Here is a 25,613-nt window from a genome sequence, read left to right as displayed (position 1 = left end):
AACTCCGGATTAGAGTCTGCTGCTCTTAATCACAATACCACACCGGCTCTCATATATATTTGCTTTCCTGCACATTTTTATTTTTAGGTTTTACCTCCTGTTTATAATTCTATTGATTTATTTGTTCTCTTCTTTTTGTTTTTGTAATTGTTGCCTTATTCTTCAGAATGACTCTTTTGAGATCACAAGTGCCTTACTAAGCACATCTGTATAACTACAAAATTCAGCCCATGGATTTATAAAAATAAGCATTAGGGTGTTCTGGGTTTTCCAGGTAGTATGGCCGTGTTCCGGTAGCATTTTCTTCAATACTTTGAAGATGCCAGCCACAGATGCAGGCGAAACGTCAGGAGAACTTGCTACTGGAACACCAGAGGTGGAGCGAGGGGAAACTGTGCCCTGCGCCCCTGCCACGGCACCACCCCAGAACTCCATACCACGCTCGGCCACGCCTCCGCCACAGCTTCGTCTGGGGCGTCATGCCCCCCCGCCACCCTGTGGGCACTACGCCACTGTGGAACACGGCCGTACAACCTGGAAAACCCCCAACACCCTAAAGATTCCGGCCACGAAAGCCTTCGAAAATAAGCACTGCTTTCTTCAAAGGCACCAATAAATTGATCTTCTGGATACCAGCAAAGCTGGTTGATTCTTATGTTCAGTATTTACTGGGTGTAATATGTTGGAAACCAGCCATATATATTTCAGAATTTATCACATCTCTTTAGATATTTTTTTTCAGAAATCTCCTTGTAATGGATTTCTAAATATAAAACCCAAGTTCGGCCCATCCACAAAACTTGCTTAAGTTCATCTCCAGTTATGCTATGCCACTGCTGGTTACTAGAAGGAGAACCAAACCAATCATATCTTGTGCATGCACTGAATAACTAAGGATCCAAGCTGCGGATCAGTTCTCATTCAGTCTTAGAGCTGTTCTGTACTCATCAATCAGTTTTAAACTCCCGGTGTTGACTAAACTGGTTGCATGTAAGTAATTATTTTCTTGTTAGTCTGCTTCTGGAACAGAACTTCCTAAAGATGCCTCCAAAACAGGATCTCCTCCTCCTCCTCTTCCTGGTACTGTGCAGTAAAATAAAATGGCCATCACTGCTAGAGTTGCCAACTGTAAGTTGGGAAATTTTGGGGAGGGGAGATTTGGGGGATGGAGCCTGAGGAGGGTGAGGTTTGGGTAAGGTGACCAGATGGTCGCAGCACGGCCAATTTCAGGACGAAGTAGCGTGGAGTCAAGGCGGCCGTCTTGTAACTCACACTGCGATGTATCACGCCTTGCAGCCGCAGGAGTGCACTGCCTTCTGGGGCCACACACGCGGGAGGCTGCCGGATTGCCTTGTGCCCCAGAAGGCAGTGCGGCAGCGTTCCAAAAATCAGGACAATTGAAATAACCTGCGGGACGCGGGACAAATTGTTTGAAGGCGGGACTGTCCCGCCAAAAGCGGGACGTCTGGTCAGCCTAGGTTTGGGGAAGGGAGGTTTAATGCCACCTTCCAAAGTGGCCATTTTCTCCAGGGAAACTGTTCTCTGTCGCCTGGAGATCCCAGGAGATCTCCAACCACCCCCCTTTCATTCCTTCCCCTCCATTAATGACTGATTGTGGAAACAGGGAACCTCTGAGCATGCGTTTGATCTGATGACACATGACTGGGAAAAGGAAAGAAGAAAAGGCCCGGGGCTGCTGTTTTTGAGGTACCCTGATGGTTACTTTCATCCTCAGCCAACATGGAATATATTAAACGGGAATTGGTTCCTGATTACCTTATTTTTAGTTTTAAAAATGTGCCAGAACCATTGCTGAATTTGATCCAAATGTACATCTTCTGTTTACACTGGAGGAAGTGGAGACAGTCACCATCGTTAGTGGCAAGAGTGATTTAACCCTTCAAGGCCTGCTTGGACCTGCTAATTGAAACTGCCGTTCCATTGCCGCTGCTGACATTTGGGAACGTGGCCTCTAAAAAAAACCCATCCTTTTGCATTTAAGGTGCTAATCAAAGTCCTGAGAGGTGGTTTGTCAGTCTCTCGGTGACGGCTGGAGATCTCTCAGAATGACCACTGGTCTTCAAGCAGAAGAGATTTGAATTTGTAATTCACAGGGCTCAGGGCGGTTTAACAACGTAACAACACAGTATACCTTATAACAAAATAAATACTGATAAAATACATAAAATTAACAACAAAGATTACATCACAGATGGCAACGTAAACCAATCAAGCCTTAAACGCGTTGTTTTATCTCGGAGATCGGATTCCCAGACTGGCAGGTGGACGCGGAAGACCCTCCCCACCCCAGGTACCCCTTCCAAAATCTCTGAGAATTCCACACGATGAATTCACTCTACGAAAAGGGGCTTGGTCCTTCTGCACATACACCATTTTTCTGATATAGAGATGCCAGCCTCCAGGGGGAGCCTGGATAACTCCCAAAATGACAGCTCCTCTCCAGACTCCCTGAGATCATTTCCCTTGGAGAAAATGGCTGCTTTGCCAGGTGGGGTCTATGGCCTTGTACCCAACTGAGGTCCCTGACCTCCCCATGCCCCTCCCCTAAATCTAGGCTGACCAGACGTCCCGCTTTTGGTGGGACAGTCCCGCCTTAAAACAATTTGTCCTGCATCCCGCGGGTTTTTTGAAGTGTCCCGATTTTTGGAAGGCTGCCGCACTGCCTTCTGGGGTGCAAGGCAGTGCGGCAGCCTCCCGCGCATGCGGCCACAGGAGCACGGCCTTCTGGGGCACTCCCATTTCCCACCCTGTCACAGGGCGGGAAACGGGAGCGCCCCAGAAGGCAATGCGCTCCTGCGGCTGTGCGCACATGTGCACGCGGCCGGCCGCCTACCCGCCTGTCCCGGTTTACAAAGGTGACCATCTGATCACCTTACCTAAATCCCTAAATCCCTCAGAGTTTCCAAATCCAGTACTATATACCCCCCTCATCCTACTAATCCTATCCTGATACGAAACCATCCAGAGGCACTATTTATGCCAGTGGAGAAACCCACACATGTTTACACGTTGGAAAATACTCAGGATGAAATCGTTCCTCATCAACATGACTGAGCCCAAGTAATTTCTGAAAAGTTTTCCTAGGTAGACTTTAAAAGAACGAGGGTACAAATCTTATTAAAAGGATTTTGTAAAATGTTTAGCATTTTCTGCTAAGCCACACTTACTCCTGGAAGAAAACGCTCTAGAAACTTAACAGTAGACAAGCCTTCAAAAAAAATTCGTTTAAAGTGAAATTTGAGGTGTCTGTGAAGGTACCTTGTTTGCACGGAAGCCCCGGTGCAGTTCCCGAGGAAAATTTCGCCCATTCCTAAGTTGCTGCCCTGAAGTGAAACTGAAGGCCAATTCTGAGGTTACTCCTCAAGCCAAACATACACAGAACTCAGAATGAAGCAAAGGTTTCAGTCAGGATAGCAGTGTATTCAACAGGATGTTCAGGTTTAGGCCCAGTAGTCCCTTACACAGATAATAAGGGAGAAAAACACAGCTACTTCGTTGCTTTCTCTTGCTGTCGTTCTTATTAAAACGGGATTTTTCTGGTTTGCATGTTTTAGCATGAGGGAAACTGAGGTTCTTTGCTTGCCAAACTATCGCAGATTATTTTTGCCCGGATTTGGGATACCGCGCGGTACCTGTTGGGGTCCACCACAGCTGGGTGGGTGTGGCAGTGGGGAAAGGCCGAGGCCAGCCACCCACCCACGAGGGGTGAGCCAGGTCCAAGGAAACGAAGCCAGGCCAGAAGCCTGGTCCCAGCGAGTTCCCTCTGCTCGTTGCTCGACCAACGATTAGCAATTCTGATGTGTTACTGAGCAGACAGCTCGAGCTTGGGTTGAGTAATCTCCCCGAGTCCCTCTTCAGCAGGCAATGAAAGCCGGCTCCACTTTGAAATTTCTCCCCCCATCATGCAAGCTGACACAGGCATGCTTTTCAAAAACCCACAGCCAATCTGTTGATCATTACTTATTTACAAAGGCCTCCAGGCAGAAAGTCCTGTAAAAACCATCCTTGAAACAGTATACACTAGCTTTTTCGGCTTGTGGAAGGGGTTGGGGGGTGGGGGGGGAAGTCTCCCTAAGGCTACCTCAAACCATCACTTTCTATCGCGCATAAAATGCACCGTGTAACACTAAAGTATTTAATATATATGGTATAATATATCTACAGGAAAGGCATTTGTGTAGAAGTGTGTTAGCCCGTATTTGGTAATTTGATGTTTTGCTGAAGGCGATGACTTGAAAAAAGCCTGCACCTCGTGTCGAGGAACTGTCATCTCGGTACCCAAGAGCCAGCAGAATAAAGAAGTACCCTAAAGCGGCGAAACTTTGACACAGCTTTGAAGCCTATGAAAACAGTATAACTCCCTCGAATTATTATGACTCCAGATCAAAGAAAGGAGGCATATTCTACATAGCAAACAGGGAGAGGGCACTTTGCTCCCAATGTTGCTACGCTCTCTTTCCTCCGACTCTTTTTCTCCCCATTTTTTGTTTCTTTCACCTGTACGCTACATTTATCAAATGATGAAGGGAGACATGTGGGAGGGGACCACCATTTCCCCCCCCACCCCCATTTCAATGGAATAAACCCAATGTTTTTGGCCAAGAAAATCTAATGCCATCTCATGAGACTCGCCATTCCTCCCTTTCAGGGGGGGGGGGGATTTTAAAATTAGAATGCTGGACGCCACTCCTCCCTTTTGGGGGAGGGGAGGGAACACAAAATAATTTCTGCGGCATGCCATGTAATCTCACCTTATTGAGATTGTACTGCCTAAGTATTGCGAGAAATAGTTTTTTACAGTTTTATAAGCTGCTTTTAAATGTTTTTTGGTTATCATATGTTATTGTTATCATTATATGCCAATACACCGCCCGAGGCCAGCGCTTTAAGGATAGGGCGGTAAAAAAAAAAGAAATAAAAATAAATAAATAAAAATGTATCTTATTTATTTTTAATTATTTACTGCGTGCTTATTTCCCACCCATCCCCAAAGTCCCTGGGCCCCAGCAATCCTAAAATCCTAAAAACAATATACAAACAATCATAAAAGCATAAAATGAAATCGAAAATAAGTAAACTGAAAAACGTGGGTGTAAAAACAGTAGGCATCACAAAGATTTGAAGTTGGCGGTGCATCCGTTTTACTCAGTAATGCCCTAAGGCAGTGGTGGCGAACCTTTGGCACTCCAGATGTTATGGACTACAATTCCCATCAGCCCCTGCCAGCATGCCATTGTAGTCCATAACATCTGGAGTGCCAAAGGTTCACCACCACGGCCCTAAGGTAATCCTGCATGGAGCAAGGGGATGGATTAGATGGCCTTTAGGGTCCCCTCTGACTATCTACAATGCTAATATTGTACTCTTCCCCCTGTGAACAGCCATGTAAATCAGAAGAGGGAAGGTTGGGCAAATAAGATGTCAGGGAGTTTTTTTTAATCCATTTAACTGCAGAGGGGCCACAGCTGGACACATTTTCCCTTTGCGAACCAAAGCTGGCATTCTAATCCAGCAGTCCTACATATCAAACAAGATGGGTTGAAGAAACAAGGATGTCCTTACATTTGCCTTAGTTTGCCAGGGCAATAAAGAAGAAATGGATCACTTTCTAGGTACAACTTGGAAACCTAATTGAAATAGCTGTAAAACGAGAAACTGGTGAGATATTCCCATTCAGAGAAGCTCCATACTTTCAAAAGCAGCATTTTTTAAAAAAAAATTTCCAAAAATCTGCTATAGAATATTGCTAAAATGTAAGACAAAATATGAATTTGGTGCCTCTTCCATAGGTGAAGCGAAGATATTTCAAAAAGACAAGCTACATTTCTTAGGTATGGGGTGTGTGTGTAATCCTCAATTGTGATGACTACATTTTGCCAAAAGTGACATTCAGAGCGAAATTGGAGGTTTAATACAGGACAAACTGAAAGTCTCGCGGGCATGTCCTATATTATATAATTTTAGTGTGCATCTCTTCAGTATCAGCCTTAGAAATTATGCCTTATGAAAATCAGTCATAGTACCTGATTAGACTGCCCTACTTCTAACTATACACACGGGTGGGGTGGGGGGGATCACTAAGAAGTGAATTTACCTGCCTTCCCAGCATCTGTACTCCTTTAAAAACACTTCTGCTTTTCATAATTAATATTGCTTTCACCCTAGTAAAACGGCACTCCTTCTGAACTTTGGTTCGGTAAGTACGTAGATTATCGGGTCTTTAAAAAAATAATCAGTCAAAATCAATGAGAGGAAATTTGATTTCAATCGACAGGATAAAAGGAATGTAATATTCAGGTTCATTTTTGATTGTGATGATACATCTCACATATGGCCTTAAGTACAGAAAACAGTCCTCGGAGGGATTCCGACAAAAAGAGAACCGCCTCGGGCCAACTAACCACACGAGTTCCTCTGATTGGTTGGCGCTATCATTAGTGCCACTGCTGTTTAAGAACTACACACGGACAGGCCCCAGTGACAGCCCAGACTTTAAAGCCTATGTATTTTTCAAACAGCTTTTCAAACTGTTTTTCGTGACAGATTTTTTTTTCCAGCTCTATCATTAACTGCTGACAAGCTGACAGAATAAATACTTCAGCCTTTCAGAAAGCATTGAACAATCTTCTTCATTCCCCACCACCTTGCCGTGACCCCCCCTCCCCGCTTCTACCCCCCCCCCACCGCCGCCGCTGAGGGAGGAGAGTTGATCGGGAGAGGAAGGATAGGGAAGAAAGGAGATAAAGATATGAACGAGCCTCACCTCATCATCTTGGGCGAGGAGTTGGGCGAGTTCCTCATGCCGCCGTTTCGCTGCTTCTTTTTAGGCGACAGCGTGGAGGGCTGCTCGTCTTCAACTGGAAATACAGGCAATTTGTGAGGTTACGAACCCCCTCCTCAAATCGGCACATTAAAAAAACACAATACCAGGTGAAATATCCAAGAACACGCACTCAGATTCCATTCACACGCTGTTACTTCCTTGCTATCTTGCTTTAAGTTCAAAGACTAAATTGGTGTTAGTCAAAGAGATCAATTCGAAAAGAGGGGAAGCAGGAAGGGGTGGGGGGGGGAAGCAGAGCATCGGTCTCATATTTTAGTGAAGTCTTATTGTCAGCTAAGCTGTGTTTTTTTGGAGGACAGGAATTAGCATTCTGTTGCATACACTGAAAGATTAAATACTGCTCGGGATCCAAACGTAGAGTGCCGGCCTGCACTTGGCTAATGAACATGATACCCATAATTCCTCCTCCTTAAATGCCAGACCACAGAGTCTGCCTAGAGAGATGTAAAGCATTCGATGCCTTGATATTCAAGGCTGAAATTAAATCAGAACTTCACAGTAGTATACAGATCTCTGGTACCACTCAGAACTCATTGATTCACCCTTTATCACAAAGGGGGATGTTACCGCCGGAGCCAGCCGGATGATGGCAAATGACAGGAGAACGTCCTGCGCAACAAAGGATGAAATTGTTGGAGATATTCTTTTAATGAGGATAAAGTACACATCGAGCGGAAGATCGTTTTCTTAATAGTAAACAAAAGGTTGCTAAAGAATGGCACATCTCTTGGACAGACATTCAGGCGCAATGAATTTGATCATAACCACAATTACAGTGAGGTTTCTAATCAGCTACACGTTACTATCTAGCCACCATTGCTCATATATAAGACCCCCGTTCGAGTTTATCAGCAGATTAGCATTCTGGCTGTTACAAAAAGCTGCTCCGTGCCAATATCGGTGTAGGCAAATTGATATGCAGGCAGCAACAAAATAAATAGGCCGGCTGTCATCCTATAACCAAGTAACAAACAATAAGAGAGACAAAGTATCTAAGAATGGGGATGAGTTCATTTCTTGTCCAGCTTTAATCGTTGAACTTTTTTTTCTGGAGAGGGGACTTCGGATTTGCTTCATGCCTTTTTCCTGGGCCTGAAACAGCTCTGGGAACATTAAACTGTAAGATCATTAATGCAATTGTATTTTATAAATGCTGTGAGCCCTTTGGAGGCAGAGATGTGTACGCAGATAAAGAATGCAACGAAAAACAAGGCCTTGTCTTTACTAATTGCTACAGATCCCACCGAGAATAAGTTAAATTATATTCTCTGGCCCCGATCCTTAGTAACAATGATTCTTAAGTCCTACTGCTTTTGAGCAGGGATGTGTTTTTTTATTGCTACTGATCTGCATTAGAACATTAATCAGGAAAATCAACCAGGAAAAAATATTAACCCTTGTTGCTGCCATGGCAACTCTGCAATACATGTGCACTGAGAATTCCATGCCTCCCAAGAGCAAATGGGTCCAATTTGGATCAGGACCCTGGAGAGGGAGTGCCTTTTTCCTGATCTGAAGTGGTTGGGGAACAAATGGCTGTTCCCCAGTGCTGTTGCAGGCCAAGTTAGGGCACTTTCGCACATGCAGAATAATGCACTTTCAGTCCACTTTCACAATTGTTTGCAAGTGGATTTTGCTATTCTGCACAGTAAAATCCCGCTGCAAAGTGCACTGACTGAAAGTGCATTATTCTGCATGTGCAAAAGTGCCCCAAAAGACACGAGGGAAATCCAAAGTCCCCTTTCTGTGTGCAAACTGGGCCCATGTGATTCTGATTCTGGGAAGCATGAAACTCCCAGCAGACACCTCATACGAGATCTCCACGGCAGCCACAAGGTCTATGTAAACATGTAAATCAGCCCGTAGAGTTAAAAATCAGAAAAAAAGTGAATAGTGAGCGATCAACATATACGCTGATCATCAAAATTGCACACAGGTCGTGCCTTGGTGGATGCGTCCTTCCAAAGCAGTGTTTCCACCAACTGCAACCACTAGCTTAGGAGGAGGTCTTTATTTTGATTCCACAAAGACAAGCGGCTTCTGACTGTTCTTGGGGCTGTGCTCAACGGAGTACAGTTCTGCTGGAATATGCTGGCCGGCAGGCAGACGGCCCTGCAGCTGAGGTGCTGGGTGTGTAGAGAACGCCACACTAGCTCCCCCTGGCAACAAGCACTTCTATTGCTAGACAGACTAGGCAGGAGTAACATACTGATGGGAAGGAAGGCAATTAGAACTTGACTGCTCTGCGAACTGAAACCCAATCTATGGGACAACCCCCAAGCAAACCAAGAGACGGTCGCTTTTTTGTGTTTGTAATTTTTCCCAACTTTCCACTATCATCCAGGTTGACAACAGATACTTGGGATTATTTGTCATTAAAGTCCTGTAAATTGTGATATAAAAATTATAAAGATATGCTGGTTGCAAGACCACAGTTGAGAAATATTCATAGCTGAAAATACATTTTGCAGTTGCACTCAGGAAATCAGTGACTGAGTGCTGTTGGAACCGCCGCGTTTGCTATTTTGCAAGAACCAGCAGATACTTGCTTATGAGTGAAAGGGCAACAGTGAGCCCTGACCTAGGAGTTTGAAGTATACGGAGATGGTTCACCCAACTGGTTAGGCTTTTTGCTGATCATGCTTGCTGGACAGAAAATATCTTGTATGCCCCGTAACCAAGTCAGACGATGCTGAATGTATTCTTTTAAAAATATATCTTGGAATGTGCTGATTTGCAACAAGTCAAGATTGTGAGCCCTGCGTGGACAGCCGGCCAGGATTGGCCAGAAGTGGTCAGGAGGGTCTGTTCAAAAATGTCTTAAAATGAGCTATATTGTGATGCAGACTTCAGAGAGTTGGTACCACGGTATCACTCTCTCCATGTCTGCAGACATGTCAATAAACCTAGCTTGCTATTAGGCATCCTTGTGTGGAGTTTTTAATGGGTAAAAACTTCCATAACAATTGCCATGAGATGCAGGCATACCAGGAAGAGCACGCCTGAGTGTTGCAAAACGGAAACAAACAACTGAAAAAGACAACCGCAGAGACCAGTGTTGAGGCAAGGAAAAGTCTAAACCATGAAAAGCAGAAATAGGAATAAGAATATTATTAATAAAAGCAACAATCATGTAACATGGACCTGTGCAGATGAAGGAGGCTGAAATATTGTGAATGCAAGCTTTGCAGCACACATTATAAAGCAGTCTAAGCGTTTAGTCACACATTTACTGATTCCGTTTATCAAGTGCTTCTCCACTACTGGTTGAAGTGATGCCAATGTATATAAATTACAAAACTACAACAAGGGAAACAATCTACAAAGATGAAAAAAAAAATCAACAGCCACATCACCAACACTGTATATCTCCCCAGACATTCTCACAGCCTGGAAGAACAGAACAGGATAACTAGGATAGGGGTGGCCAATCTATGGTGCTCCAGATGTTCACGGACTCCAATTTCCATCAGTCCCTGCCAGCAAGGCCATTTGGGACATTGGGACACCAACCTATGGTGCTCCAGATGTTCACCGGGGGGTGGGGGGGGGGGGGGGTGGGGGGGGGGGGGGGTGGGGGGGGGGGGGGGTGGGGGGGGGGGGGGGTGGGGGGGGGGGGGGGTGGGGGGGGGGGGGGGTGGGGGGGGGGGGGGGTGGGGGGGGGGGGGGGTGGGGGGGGGGGGGGGTGGGGGGGGGGGGGGGTGGGGGGGGGGGGGGGTGGGGGGGGGGGGGGGTGGGGGGGGGGGGGGGTGGGGGGGGGGGGGGGTGGGGGGGGGGGGGGGTGGGGGGGGGGGGGGGTGGGGGGGGGGGGGGGTGGGGGGGGGGGGGGGTGGGGGGGGGGGGGGGTGGGGGGGGGGGGGGGTGGGGGGGGGGGGGGGTGGGGGGGGGGGGGGGTGGGGGGGGGGGGGGGTGGGGGGGGGGGGGGGTGGGGGGGGGGGGGGGTGGGGGGGGGGGGGGGTGGGGGGGGGGGGGGGTGGGGGGGGGGGGGGGTGGGGGGGGGGGGGGGTGGGGGGGGGGGGGGGTGGGGGGGGGGGGGGGTGGGGGGGGGGGGGGGTGGGGGGGGGGGGGGGTGGGGGGGGGGGGGGGTGGGGGGGGGGGGGGGTGGGGGGGGGGGGGGGTGGGGGGGGGGGGGGGTGGGGGGGGGGGGGGGTGGGGGGGGGGGGGGGTGGGGGGGGGGGGGGGTGGGGGGGGGGGGGGGTGGGGGGGGGGGGGGGTGGGGGGGGGGGGGGGTGGGGGGGGGGGGGGGTGGGGGGGGGGGGGGGTGGGGGGGGGGGGGGGTGGGGGGGGGGGGGGGTGGGGGGGGGGGGGGGTGGGGGGGGGGGGGGGTGGGGGGGGGGGGGGGTGGGGGGGGGGGGGGGTGGGGGGGGGGGGGGGTGGGGGGGGGGGGGGGTGGGGGGGGGGGGGGGTGGGGGGGGGGGGGGGTGGGGGGGGGGGGGGGTGGGGGGGGGGGGGGGTGGGGGGGGGGGGGGGTGGGGGGGGGGGGGGGTGGGGGGGGGGGGGGGTGGGGGGGGGGGGGGGTGGGGGGGGGGGGGGGTGGGGGGGGGGGGGGGTGGGGGGGGGGGGGGGTGGGGGGGGGGGGGGGTGGGGGGGGGGGGGGGTGGGGGGGGGGGGGGGTGGGGGGGGGGGGGGGTGGGGGGGGGGGGGGGTGGGGGGGGGGGGGGGTGGGGGGGGGGGGGGGTGGGGGGGGGGGGGGGTGGGGGGGGGGGGGGGTGGGGGGGGGGGGGGGTGGGGGGGGGGGGGGGTGGGGGGGGGGGGGGGTGGGGGGGGGGGGGGGTGGGGGGGGGGGGGGGTGGGGGGGGGGGGGGGTGGGGGGGGGGGGGGGTGGGGGGGGGGGGGGGTGGGGGGGGGGGGGGGTGGGGGGGGGGGGGGGTGGGGGGGGGGGGGGGTGGGGGGGGGGGGGGGTGGGGGGGGGGGGGGGTGGGGGGGGGGGGGGGTGGGGGGGGGGGGGGGTGGGGGGGGGGGGGGGTGGGGGGGGGGGGGGGTGGGGGGGGGGGGGGGTGGGGGGGGGGGGGGGTGGGGGGGGGGGGGGGTGGGGGGGGGGGGGGGTGGGGGGGGGGGGGGGTGGGGGGGGGGGGGGGTGGGGGGGGGGGGGGGTGGGGGGGGGGGGGGGTGGGGGGGGGGGGGGGTGGGGGGGGGGGGGGGTGGGGGGGGGGGGGGGTGGGGGGGGGGGGGGGTGGGGGGGGGGGGGGGTGGGGGGGGGGGGGGGTGGGGGGGGGGGGGGGTGGGGGGGGGGGGGGGTGGGGGGGGGGGGGGGTGGGGGGGGGGGGGGGTGGGGGGGGGGGGGGGTGGGGGGGGGGGGGGGTGGGGGGGGGGGGGGGTGGGGGGGGGGGGGGGTGGGGGGGGGGGGGGGTGGGGGGGGGGGGGGGTGGGGGGGGGGGGGGGTGGGGGGGGGGGGGGGTGGGGGGGGGGGGGGGTGGGGGGGGGGGGGGGTGGGGGGGGGGGGGGGTGGGGGGGGGGGGGGGTGGGGGGGGGGGGGGGTGGGGGGGGGGGGGGGTGGGGGGGGGGGGGGGTGGGGGGGGGGGGGGGTGGGGGGGGGGGGGGGTGGGGGGGGGGGGGGGTGGGGGGGGGGGGGGGTGGGGGGGGGGGGGGGTGGGGGGGGGGGGGGGTGGGGGGGGGGGGGGGTGGGGGGGGGGGGGGGTGGGGGGGGGGGGGGGTGGGGGGGGGGGGGGGTGGGGGGGGGGGGGGGTGGGGGGGGGGGGGGGTGGGGGGGGGGGGGGGTGGGGGGGGGGGGGGGTGGGGGGGGGGGGGGGTGGGGGGGGGGGGGGGTGGGGGGGGGGGGGGGTGGGGGGGGGGGGGGGTGGGGGGGGGGGGGGGTGGGGGGGGGGGGGGGTGGGGGGGGGGGGGGGTGGGGGGGGGGGGGGGTGGGGGGGGGGGGGGGTGGGGGGGGGGGGGGGTGGGGGGGGGGGGGGGTGGGGGGGGGGGGGGGTGGGGGGGGGGGGGGGTGGGGGGGGGGGGGGGTGGGGGGGGGGGGGGGTGGGGGGGGGGGGGGGTGGGGGGGGGGGGGGGTGGGGGGGGGGGGGGGTGGGGGGGGGGGGGGGTGGGGGGGGGGGGGGGTGGGGGGGGGGGGGGGTGGGGGGGGGGGGGGGTGGGGGGGGGGGGGGGTGGGGGGGGGGGGGGGTGGGGGGGGGGGGGGGTGGGGGGGGGGGGGGGTGGGGGGGGGGGGGGGTGGGGGGGGGGGGGGGTGGGGGGGGGGGGGGGTGGGGGGGGGGGGGGGTGGGGGGGGGGGGGGGTGGGGGGGGGGGGGGGTGGGGGGGGGGGGGGGTGGGGGGGGGGGGGGGTGGGGGGGGGGGGGGGTGGGGGGGGGGGGGGGTGGGGGGGGGGGGGGGTGGGGGGGGGGGGGGGTGGGGGGGGGGGGGGGTGGGGGGGGGGGGGGGTGGGGGGGGGGGGGGGTGGGGGGGGGGGGGGGTGGGGGGGGGGGGGGGTGGGGGGGGGGGGGGGTGGGGGGGGGGGGGGGTGGGGGGGGGGGGGGGTGGGGGGGGGGGGGGGTGGGGGGGGGGGGGGGTGGGGGGGGGGGGGGGTGGGGGGGGGGGGGGGTGGGGGGGGGGGGGGGTGGGGGGGGGGGGGGGTGGGGGGGGGGGGGGGTGGGGGGGGGGGGGGGTGGGGGGGGGGGGGGGTGGGGGGGGGGGGGGGTGGGGGGGGGGGGGGGTGGGGGGGGGGGGGGGTGGGGGGGGGGGGGGGTGGGGGGGGGGGGGGGTGGGGGGGGGGGGGGGTGGGGGGGGGGGGGGGTGGGGGGGGGGGGGGGTGGGGGGGGGGGGGGGTGGGGGGGGGGGGGGGTGGGGGGGGGGGGGGGTGGGGGGGGGGGGGGGTGGGGGGGGGGGGGGGTGGGGGGGGGGGGGGGTGGGGGGGGGGGGGGGTGGGGGGGGGGGGGGGTGGGGGGGGGGGGGGGTGGGGGGGGGGGGGGGTGGGGGGGGGGGGGGGTGGGGGGGGGGGGGGGTGGGGGGGGGGGGGGGTGGGGGGGGGGGGGGGTGGGGGGGGGGGGGGGTGGGGGGGGGGGGGGGTGGGGGGGGGGGGGGGTGGGGGGGGGGGGGGGTGGGGGGGGGGGGGGGTGGGGGGGGGGGGGGGTGGGGGGGGGGGGGGGTGGGGGGGGGGGGGGGTGGGGGGGGGGGGGGGTGGGGGGGGGGGGGGGTGGGGGGGGGGGGGGGTGGGGGGGGGGGGGGGTGGGGGGGGGGGGGGGTGGGGGGGGGGGGGGGTGGGGGGGGGGGGGGGTGGGGGGGGGGGGGGGTGGGGGGGGGGGGGGGTGGGGGGGGGGGGGGGTGGGGGGGGGGGGGGGTGGGGGGGGGGGGGGGTGGGGGGGGGGGGGGGTGGGGGGGGGGGGGGGTGGGGGGGGGGGGGGGTGGGGGGGGGGGGGGGTGGGGGGGGGGGGGGGTGGGGGGGGGGGGGGGTGGGGGGGGGGGGGGGTGGGGGGGGGGGGGGGTGGGGGGGGGGGGGGGTGGGGGGGGGGGGGGGTGGGGGGGGGGGGGGGTGGGGGGGGGGGGGGGTGGGGGGGGGGGGGGGTGGGGGGGGGGGGGGGTGGGGGGGGGGGGGGGTGGGGGGGGGGGGGGGTGGGGGGGGGGGGGGGTGGGGGGGGGGGGGGGTGGGGGGGGGGGGGGGTGGGGGGGGGGGGGGGTGGGGGGGGGGGGGGGTGGGGGGGGGGGGGGGTGGGGGGGGGGGGGGGTGGGGGGGGGGGGGGGTGGGGGGGGGGGGGGGTGGGGGGGGGGGGGGGTGGGGGGGGGGGGGGGTGGGGGGGGGGGGGGGTGGGGGGGGGGGGGGGTGGGGGGGGGGGGGGGTGGGGGGGGGGGGGGGTGGGGGGGGGGGGGGGTGGGGGGGGGGGGGGGTGGGGGGGGGGGGGGGTGGGGGGGGGGGGGGGTGGGGGGGGGGGGGGGTGGGGGGGGGGGGGGGTGGGGGGGGGGGGGGGTGGGGGGGGGGGGGGGTGGGGGGGGGGGGGGGTGGGGGGGGGGGGGGGTGGGGGGGGGGGGGGGTGGGGGGGGGGGGGGGTGGGGGGGGGGGGGGGTGGGGGGGGGGGGGGGTGGGGGGGGGGGGGGGTGGGGGGGGGGGGGGGTGGGGGGGGGGGGGGGTGGGGGGGGGGGGGGGTGGGGGGGGGGGGGGGTGGGGGGGGGGGGGGGTGGGGGGGGGGGGGGGTGGGGGGGGGGGGGGGTGGGGGGGGGGGGGGGTGGGGGGGGGGGGGGGTGGGGGGGGGGGGGGGTGGGGGGGGGGGGGGGTGGGGGGGGGGGGGGGTGGGGGGGGGGGGGGGTGGGGGGGGGGGGGGGTGGGGGGGGGGGGGGGTGGGGGGGGGGGGGGGTGGGGGGGGGGGGGGGTGGGGGGGGGGGGGGGTGGGGGGGGGGGGGGGTGGGGGGGGGGGGGGGTGGGGGGGGGGGGGGGTGGGGGGGGGGGGGGGTGGGGGGGGGGGGGGGTGGGGGGGGGGGGGGGTGGGGGGGGGGGGGGGTGGGGGGGGGGGGGGGTGGGGGGGGGGGGGGGTGGGGGGGGGGGGGGGTGGGGGGGGGGGGGGGTGGGGGGGGGGGGGGGTGGGGGGGGGGGGGGGTGGGGGGGGGGGGGCATGGCCATGCTGGCAGGGGCTGATGGGAATTGTAGTCTGTGAACATCTGGAGAGCCGCAGGTTGCAGATCCCTGGTTTAGAGAGTTGTACAAACTTTTGAATGGGGACCATCCCATGCGGTCGGGCCTGCTGTGCTTTATAGCATACAACAGAAGGCACATTGAAACCACAGATCCGGTTGGCAAAAACAACGCATCCGTTTTGGAAGGCCATGGTTTTGAACCTGCAATGCAACACACACCTTCTCAGCTGTCCTCTTCCCACATCCCCACCCACCCACCCTTCCCCCGCTCCCCAGCTCTTTAGGCCTGGCTTATCCCGAGGGCTGCCGGCTCCAGGCTGGAAAAGTCCTGGAGATTTTGGGAGCGGATCATGAGGAAGATGGGGGCTGGGGAGGGATCACAACTGATCTCCAGTTCTCTTGGTCAGATCCCTTGGAGAAAATGGCCACTTTGGAAGGTGGACTCTCTGGCATTGTTCCTCACTGAAGTGTCTCCCCTCCCCAAACCCCACCCTCCTCAGGCTCCACCCCCAAAATCTCAGGTAACCCATACATACATGTATGAAGCTACTGGATAACCAATTAAACCCTGCCTGCTTGGCCAGGTTGAGATCCTCCACATCAGATACTACCTGGTTCTTAGAAGAAGAAGAAGAAGAAGAAGAAGAAGAAGAAGAAGAAGAAGAAGAAGAAGAAGAAGAAGAAGAAGAAGAAGAAGAAGAAGAAGAAGAAGAAGAAGAAGAAGAAGAAGAAGAAGAAGAAGAAGAAGAAGAAGAAGAAGAAGAAGAAGAACAACAACAACAACAACAACAACAACAACAACAACAACAACAACAACAACGAGAACAAGAAGAAGAAGAAGAAGAAGAGGAGGAGGAGGAGGAGGAGGAGGAGGAGGAGGAGGAGGAGGAGGAGGAGGAGGAGGAGGAGGAGGAGGAGGAGGAGGAGTTTGGATTTATATCCACCCTTTCTCTCCTGTAGGAGACTCAAAGGGACTTACAAACTCATTTCCCTTTTCCCCCTCACAACAAACACCCTGTGAGGTAGGTGGGGCTGAGAGAGCTCAGAAGAACTGTGACTAGCCCAAGGTCACCCAGCTGGCGTGTTTGGGAGTGTGCAGGCTAATCTGAATTCCCCAGATAAGCCTCCACAGCTCAGGCGGCAGAGCTGGGAATCAAACCCGGTTCCTCCAGATTAGATACACGAGCTCTTAACCCCCTACGCCACTGCTGCTTGAATGAAAGATGCTGCTGGGGTTTGAACCAGGGACCTTCTGCGTGCCAATCAAAGGCTGTTCCACAGAGCCACAGCCTTGCCCCGAACATGAATACAGCAACACAACAACTGTATTTTATACCTTCGCACAAAATGTTTAATGATGGATTAATCATCGTGAGTGCTCGAGCACAAGGTACGCAAGCTCCCTTTTTGACGCTGCACGCCACTGTCCACAAAGCCAAAGGTGAACTATCAGACAGAGATAACCTTGTAAGCTCAGGCAATGCTAACCAGTAGGTTGGAAGCAGTGGTGGGATCCAAAAATTTTAGTAACAGGTTCTCATGGTGGTGGGATTCAAATTGTGGCGTAGCGCCACTGGGGCTGGGCGGGGCACAACGGGGGCGTGGCCAGGCATTCCGGGGGTGGGGCATTCCTGGGAGGGGCTGTGGCAAGGACGCAGGTCCTTGGGCGGGAAACGAATGCACGCAGGCGCAGGCTGCCACGCACACCAGTGCACCTCCTGCTAGACTGCTTCAAGATCTGCGCACTACTGCTGAGAGGAGGGGCGTAACTAAGGCAAAAATCATGTGGCAAAATCACCAATTAGTAACCCCCTCTCGGCACACACAAATAATTAGTAACCTACTCTCGGGAACCTGTGAGAACCTGCTGGATCCCACCTCTGGTTGGAAGAGGGTCAACAGTTTTCCTCTCCCCGCTACTCCCCCTTCTTGAACCTAGCTGAGTTCTGAATGAGAAGCAGGAAGCTAAACAAACCCAGCTGGGATGGGACCAGGGATAAAGTACCTGGTCCAAGTTGACATCCCAGACCAGTGCTGCTTTTTCACTCCTTGGTTGGGAAAGTCTGAACACTAAGGAATGAAGTCCAGCGAGACAAAACTGAAGTTGCGGGCATTCGCATGTTCTGCCCCGCAGGCATTCAGTGCACATTCTGGAAAAGTCAAGTTATCATTTCCCTTCCGTGGTACTCGGGGTCTTACTGAACTGTGCATATTTTGGGATTCCACCCTCCCCAGACTTCATCTTGGCTTCCCAGACCTCTCTGTTGTCCAATTTATAAATTGCTGCCTATTTATTCAAGCCATCACGGTCCTATTGGCAAACTGTCCAATGAGAGTTTGCAAGCACACCAGTGGGCATTGTTCGCTGTCAATATGACAGTCTGTAAATGTTCATGCAGCTGTAGGAGAAAACGGTATGATTAAGTTCTTCAGAAGCCGGGATTTTTCACTATAAGCACGAAGAAAATATTGTGGGAAGAAAGCGATTCTGGAGATGGTTCCAAATACCCAGAACCATGTAAGAACATCAACGCAAAAAAAAAAAAGTGTCTGTGCAGGAGACGCCAGTAAAAACAAAACAAAACAAGAACACACAACATCCATAGCAGCAGGTTACAACAGCTATTAAACAACTAACTAGTTGAATAGATATCTGACTTTCAGCTCATTCCCTGGCTAAGTAGGACCTTGCGTTTTTTAGAGGAGGAGGAGGAGGAGGAGGAGGAGGAGGAGGAGGAGGAGGAGGAGGAGGAGGAGGAGGAGGAGGAGGAGGAGGAGGAGGAGAAGAAGAAGAAGAAGAAGAAGAAGAAGAAGAAGAAGAAGAAGAAGAAGAAGAAGAAGAAGAAGAAGAAGAAGAAGAAGAAGAAGAAGAAGAAGAAGAAGAAGAAGAAGAAGAAGAAGAAGAAGAAGAACAGGAGGAGGAGGAGGAGGAAGAGGAACAGGAAGAAGAAGAGGAACAGGAAGAGGAAGAGGAGGAGGAGGAGGAGGAGGAGAGGAGGAGGAAGAGGAAGAGGAAGAGGAAGAGGAAGAAGAAGAAGAAGAAGAAGAAGAAGAAGAAGAAGAAGAAGAAGAAGAAGAAGAAGAAGAAGAAGAAGAAGAAGAAGAAGAAGAGGAGGAGGAAGAGGAAGAGGAAGAGGAAGAAGAAGAGTTTGGATTTATATCCCCCTTTCTCTCCTGCAGGAGACTCAAAGGGGCTTACAATCTCCTAGCCCTTCCCCCCTCACAACAAACACCCTGTGAGGTAGGTGGGGCTGAGAGAGCTCCGAGAAGCTGTGACTAGCCCAAGGTCACCCAGCTGGCGTGTGTGGGAGTGCACAGGCTAATCTGAATTCCCTAGATAAGCCTCCACAGCTCAGGTGGCAGAGCTGAGAATCAAACCTGATTCCTCCAGATAAGAGTGCACCTGCTCTTAGCCACTACGCCACTGCTGCTCCCACTGCTGGGCGAGTGCCCAGAACTTTGCTACCTGCTGGGAGACGGTTACATCCTTGTGCGGGAGAGGAATCAGCTTGGTGAAGCTTCTAAAAAAAAGAACAATGCTGTACAAAAACTGTACAATGCTGTACAAAAACAAAAAATACCGTTGGAAGAGACTCCAATGGCCATCCAGTCCAATCCTCTGCCATGCAGGAAGACACAATCAAAGCACTCCTGACAGATGGCCATCCAGCCTCTGTTTGAAAACCACCAAAGAAGGAGACTCCACCACACTCTGAGGCAGGGTATTCCACTATCCAACAGCCCTTCCTGTCAGGAGGTTCTACTTGAAGTTTAGATGGACTCTCTCTTTTCCTGCACCTTGAGCCCATTACTCCTTGTCCTAGTCTCTGCAGCAGCAGACAAGAAGCTTGGACCCTCTTCAACATGGCATCCATGAATGAATGAAATGAATGTCACCCCTTAACCTTCTCCTCTCCAGACTAAACATTCCTAGCTCCTGAAGTCACTCCTCATAGGACATGGACTCCAGATCTTTTACCATTTTGGTTGCCCTCCTCTGGACACATTCCAGCCGGTCAATATCCTTCTTCAATTGTGGTGACCAGAACTGAACGCAGTACTCTACGTGAGGTCTGACCAATGCAGAACAGAGTGGTACTATGAGGTCCCTTGATCTAGATACTATACTCCTATTGATACAGCCCAGAATTGCATTGGCTTTCTTGACTGCTGCATCACTCTGCTGACTCCTGCTCAGTTTGTGGTCCTCTAAGACGCCAAGATCCCTTTCACGTGTACTGTTGTCAAGCCACGTGTCACACATCCTGTATTTGTGCATTTCATTTTTTCTGCCTAAGTGTAGTATCTTACATTTATCTCTGCTGACATTCATTTTGTTAGTTTTGGATCAGCTCTTTAATCTGTCCAGGTCATTTTGAATCCTCACCTCATCCTTTGGGCTATTAGCTACCCCTGCAAATTTGATTAGCATGCCCTCTATTCCATCATCCATTGATAAAAAAGTATTGAATAGCACTGGGCCCAGGACAGAACTCTGCAGCACCCCACTAGTCACTTCGCTCCAGGCTGAAGACGAGCCATTGGCAAGCACCCTTGGAATTCGGCCTGTCAACCAAATAGAAATCCATCTAACAGTAGAATTGTCAAGCCCACACTTACCAGCTTGTGTGCAAGAATGTCCTTAGGGACCTTGTCAAAGATCTTACTGAAGTCAAGATATGACTTCATACCTTGACTCCGTCTAAACGAAGTGATCTTTGTTTGTATTTACAAAAAGAAACTCTGTTCGGGGTCTTTAAAGAATAAAGGCCCTAACCCAACTGCATGTGTGCACAGCCGGCAGATTTATCATGCAGTTGGCAGACATATTGGTCAGAGGAAGTCGGAGGGACTAAGTCCAGTCTCCATGTCACCAAAGCTAGTGCTAGGGATCCATCCCATTGTTGTTGAGCTCTGAACACTAATGGAGGTTTCCCGTGTGTGGCCAGACAGTTGCTGTAAAGGTCAATGAAGATGCCTACATGGACTGCAAGCAGAGAGGAGAGGTGGCTCCAGTTTTAAAACGCATCACCTCAAATCCACCCATAACTTGGGCTTGGGGTGGAGATTACTGTGTTTCTGCTCATCTGGTCTCACTATGAGTCTGTGCAAGAACATAAACAAAGCCAGATACAAGTACCAAAAGAGAGGGAGGAGAGAGATCTGGGCCCTTGGCTGAATTGAGGAAGGCTTCTATTTATTGCAAACCATGCATTTGACAAAAAAAACTAAAGTTATCTAGCGCAGAGGAGAAGGGTTACTCATGGATATTTCTTCCTGGCACCGGGCTATACATCTAGACTCCAGGCTCAGACTCTCTTTCCTTAGACTGGAGACTCCAGCAATGGTATGGGTAAAATTCCACCCCACACAGCGGAGTTGTTTCGTCATGGAGGTTCATCTCCAGCTAGCTCACGAGACCTCAGGTCTGACCCGAGTTGACAACGTAGGCACGTTTGAGCAAACACAGAGTGCGTCAATAACCACTGGAGCCAGGGAGTTCACTCAAAGAAAGGATGTATTGGCATTGGAAGTTAGAACATAAGGACTAGCCTGCTGGGTCAGACCAGAGTCCATCTAGTCCAGCACTCTGCTACTCGCAGTGGCCCACCAGGTGCCTTTGGGAGCTCACGTGCAGGAGGTGAAAGCAATGGCCTTCTGCTGCTACTGCTCCTGAGCACCTGGTCTGCTAAGGCATTTGCAATCTGAGATCAAGAAGGATCAAGATTGGTAGCCATAGATCGACTTCTCCTCCATAAATCTGTCCAAGCCCCTTTTAAAGCTATCCAGGTTAGTGGCCATCACCACCTCCTGTGGCAGCATATTCCAAACACCAATCACACGTTGCGTGAAGAAGTGTTGCCTTTTATTAGTCCTAATTCTTCCCCCCAGCATTTTCAATGTATGCCCCCTGGTTCTAGTATTGTGAGAAAGAGAGAAAAATGTCTCTCTGTCCACATTTTTTACCCCATGCATAATTTTATAGACTTCAATCATATCTCCCCTCAGCCGTCTCCTCTCCAAACGAAAGAGTCCCAAATGCTGCAGCCTCTCCTCATAAGGAAGGTGCTCTAGTCCCTCAATCATCCTTGTTGCCCTTCTCTGCACTTTTTCTATCTCTTCAATATCCTTGTTGAGCTGTGGCGACCAGAAATTAACACAGTACTCCAAGTGCGGTCGCACCACGGCTTTATATAAGGGCATGACAATCCTTGCAGTTTTATTTCCTAATGATCCCCAGTAGGGTTGGTCAATATTAAAAAATTCGGTAAAATTCGGATTTGGGTATCTTGGGGCCTAAAATGATTTGTATGCCCGAATCCGAATCATAGCCGATTCGGATATGCCCGAAAATTCGGGTAAATCCGAAAAATTCGGGTCTGTTTTATTATTTTTTTGAACTTTTGGTGTTTTTACACATTTTGGCCTGCAGGGGGTGCAATTTTAAAGCTAGCAGCACTAAACTTTCAGGATATCATCTGGAGACTATCCTGATGATTCTCCCCAAGTATGGTGCAGTTTGGTTCAGGGGGGGCAACGTTATTGACCCTCAAAAGGGGTGCCCCATCCCCCATTGTTTCCAATGGAAGCTAACAGGAAATGGGGGCTACACTTTTGAAGGTCCATAACTTCGGACCCCCTGAACCAAACTTCACCAAACTTGGGGAGTATCATAGGGACAGTACCTGGATGATACCCTGCAATTTTGGTGACAGTAGCTCTAAAACAGCACCCCTCATAGTCACCCAAAGAAATTTGCCCAGATTCTGTGCTCTGTAGTGGCTGGTTGGCTCCATTGCAGCCAATGGGAAATTTCTGTGGGAGGGCTGTGGAGTGCATATTTCTCATGGTAAACCCACAAAACTTTCAGGGTGTTCTCAGGAGAGTCTCTTCATGACACCATCCAGGTTTGGTGACCAAGGCTTCAAGGGGTTCAATGTTATGGGTAAGAGGGGTCCATATCTCCACTGCCCCCATAAGCAAAGTTCCTCAAACCTGGATGGTGTCATCCAAAAGACTCTCGGAAGATACCCCAAAACATTTTGTGACTGTACTCTGATAAATGTGCACCACACAGCCTTCCACCAGAAATTCCCCATTGACAGTAATGCAGAAGTCACTGCAGAAAAAAAAGAATCTTGGGCAATTTTTTGGGGGTGCCTGGTGGGCTTATTTTTTAGACATATCAGCACCAAAATATCAGGGTATCATCATGAGACTGTCCTGATGACACCCCCAAGCTTGGTGCAGTTTGGTTTAGGGGGGCCAAAGTTATGGACCCTCAAAATGGTAGCCACCATCTCCTTAGCTCTCATTGGAAACAATGGGGGATGGAGGCCCCCCCTTGAGGGTCCATAACTTTGCCCCCCCCCTGAACCAAACTGCACCAAACTTAAAATGTCATCAGGATAGCTCTCAGATGATGTTCTCCCGAAATTTGTTTACTCAGCTTTAAAAATTCCGGTTTTCATGTTTCACCGCTCCTGAATAGCGAAGCCTGCTGGAGTGAGTGAGAGCAGTGAAACACGCAGACCAGCATTTTTAAAGTTAGTGATTGTTCAAACTTTCAGGGTATCATCAGGAGATCGTCCTGATGATACCCCCAATGTTTGGTGCAGTTTGGTTCAGGGGAGTTTCGCTAAAGTTGCGGACTCTCAAAGGTGTAGCCCCTCATCCCCTATCAGCTCTCATTGGAAACAATGGGGATAGTTGCACTCCCCTTTTGAGGGTCCATACCTGAACCCAACTGCACCAAACGCGGTGGGCAACATCGGGACAGTCACCCGATAATACCCTGATATTCTGTCATGAAGCTACATCTCAGAGTGCATCCCCTGTAGGTATTCTAGCTTGCCCAAGATTCTTTGTTCTGTAGTGACTTTTTTTTTTGTTGTATTGCTGTCAATGGGCTTCTGGTGGAGGGCTGTGAGGTGCACATTTCTGAAGGTATGGTCACAAAACTTTCAGGGTATCTTCAGGAGAGCCTCTGGATGACACCATCCCAGTTTGGGGAATTTTGCTTCAGGGGGTTTAATTCTCTATGGGACCCAAAAAGGGTAGGGTCCATCTCCCACTGCCCCCTGAAGCAAAATTCCCCAAACCTGGATGGTGTCATCCAGAGACTCTCCTGAAGATACCCTGAAAGTTTTGTGGGTTTACCATGAAATGTGCACCTCACAGCCCTCTACCAGAAATTCCTCATTGACAGCAATACAGTTAAGTCACTGCAAGAACAAAGAATCTTGTGCAAATTTCTGGGGGTGCCTGCAGGGGGTGCATTTTGTAGATGAGTCGGTAATAATATTTCAGTGTATAGACAGGAGACTGTCCTGATGATACCCTTCAAGTTTGCGCAGTTTATTTAAATAAAAGTTATGGACCCTCAAAAGGGTAGCCCTCATCTCCTTAGTTCCCATTGGAAAGAATGGGAGATAGGGACACCCCTTTTGGGGGTCCATAACTTTGGCCCCCCCTAAACCAAACTGCACCAAACTTGGAGGGTATCATCAGGACAGTCTCCTGATGATACCCTGAAATTTTGGTGCTGATATGTTTAAAAATGCGCCCCCTGCAGGCCGAAACGGGAAAAAAACCCCAAAAAATAAAAACACAATTCGGCTGCTGATCCGAATCCCATGGATTCGGATCTGTTAGGATTCGGACAGCTCAAATTCGGACCCTGCTCATCCGAATCCGTCCGAATCAGTGCAGATTCGGTAAAAATTCGGATTTGGACTGTCCGAATCTCCAACCGAGTTTGCCTTTTTCACAGCTGCCATGCATTGAGTTGACATTCCCATGGAACTAACAGCTAAGTTGCTATCTGTTCTAAACCAGGCACCTTCACCTGCCTTACCTCCCTTTAACATGGGACCCATTTTAAATGTCTACCACATATGTCCATCTATCTTCTTCTCTCTGTTCTCCCAGCCCTTCTCCCAGCTACTTCCACTCCTACTTTCTCTTTTTCAAAACGAGGGGCTACTTCTCTGCCCCAAATGCAGGTTACGGTGAGACCCAAATGCTCCGTCTCGGCCCACCTGCCCCTGACCGATGTTCTCTAAGCAATAGCTCAGCACTGATTCCGCTCAGCTTCCTTCCCAGACAATGCGTGAGATGAGTCAGATCTTTGCATAGGAGGTGAGGGAGAAAAAGAGAAGAGGTTCATCATTAAAAAATGCCAGGAGACAGTCCAATTATAGCACCTTATTGGTGCTCTTGGGCAGAATCCATACCCCTTTCAAGTAAATGGCAAAGTTGCCATTGATTTTGCTTTTTTGAGTGGCATGGGATCCATTGCTCGTGCATAATAACCCATCATATTTTTGCCAAGGGTAGTCTTAAACCACTTTGTTGTTTCTAAGACCGAGGACGTTACGTTTTCGTCGAACTTCTAAACCTAAAGATTCAAAGTGGGAGAATAGCGAAGGCAGGTTGAGGCCTGTGGGAAATGAAGATACCACCATCGGGGAGCAGAGATTGACCGAGCTCCGGGTCAAGATTGAACCCTATACTGCTGTTGTATGAGGCACAAAATGCCCAGCAGTTTCCAGAGGACGACCAGCGCCTCTCCCGAGCTTAACTTTCAAAAGCTTTCAAAACACTTAACTACACCCATTAACCTTCCTTCCCTCTATTCATAGAATTCTGCTGTTAAAATCTCAAATGCTTCCTTATGTATCATCTGTGCACCACATCGGGTGGGATGTGCGATGTGGTCTCTGTGGTGTGGAAATTCCTTCCCATAGATGTTCCTCCAATCTGGGCATCTTTTTAAAAGTGTGGTTGAAGCACTTCCTTTGAAACAGCACCCTAAGGATGGTAAAAACACCATCCCTGGGATGCTGTTTGCGCAGCTGCCGCAGCTGCAGCACAGCAGCACCATGCTCAAACACACACACACACCCCCAATGGCATGGAAACGCTGCTTTCAAAACACATGCTCCATGAGCATGTTTTTTGAAAAGCGGTGTCTTCCCGCCGGGGCTGTGCGAAGGTATGAGAGAGCCGCTTTCAGGTGCTGCCTGTTTGTGTATGTTGTTTACCTTGTCTTCTCTTCGAGCCTCCGGAGGGAGAAGGGACATGCCCACGCTGCCCTCCAAACCCCGTGGGTCAGAGTGGGTGTGTCACTTCCTCCCTCTGGAGCCTTGGGGGGAAGACAAGGTAAACAACACTCGCAGACTGGAGGCTCT

General features: G+C 55.4%; 1 protein-coding gene across 1 annotated transcript in view; it reads right to left on the bottom strand.

The window, feature by feature from the left end:
* KCNMA1 (potassium calcium-activated channel subfamily M alpha 1) overlaps positions 1-25,613 on the bottom strand; it is a 657,488-nt gene that overhangs the window by 80,746 nt on the left and 551,129 nt on the right. The window contains exon 21 of the mRNA XM_048504456.1: positions 6,785-6,878. Coding sequence (XP_048360413.1) covers positions 6,785-6,878 — 94 coding nt within the window. The remainder of the gene's footprint in view (positions 1-6,784; positions 6,879-25,613) is intronic.

Source organism: Sphaerodactylus townsendi, linkage group LG07 (assembly GCF_021028975.2).
Source record: "Sphaerodactylus townsendi isolate TG3544 linkage group LG07, MPM_Stown_v2.3, whole genome shotgun sequence".
Classification (NCBI taxonomy): Eukaryota; Metazoa; Chordata; class Lepidosauria; order Squamata; family Sphaerodactylidae; genus Sphaerodactylus; species Sphaerodactylus townsendi.
The sequence above is the reverse complement of the archived record's forward strand: the minus strand, read 5'-3'. Positions and strand labels throughout refer to the sequence as shown.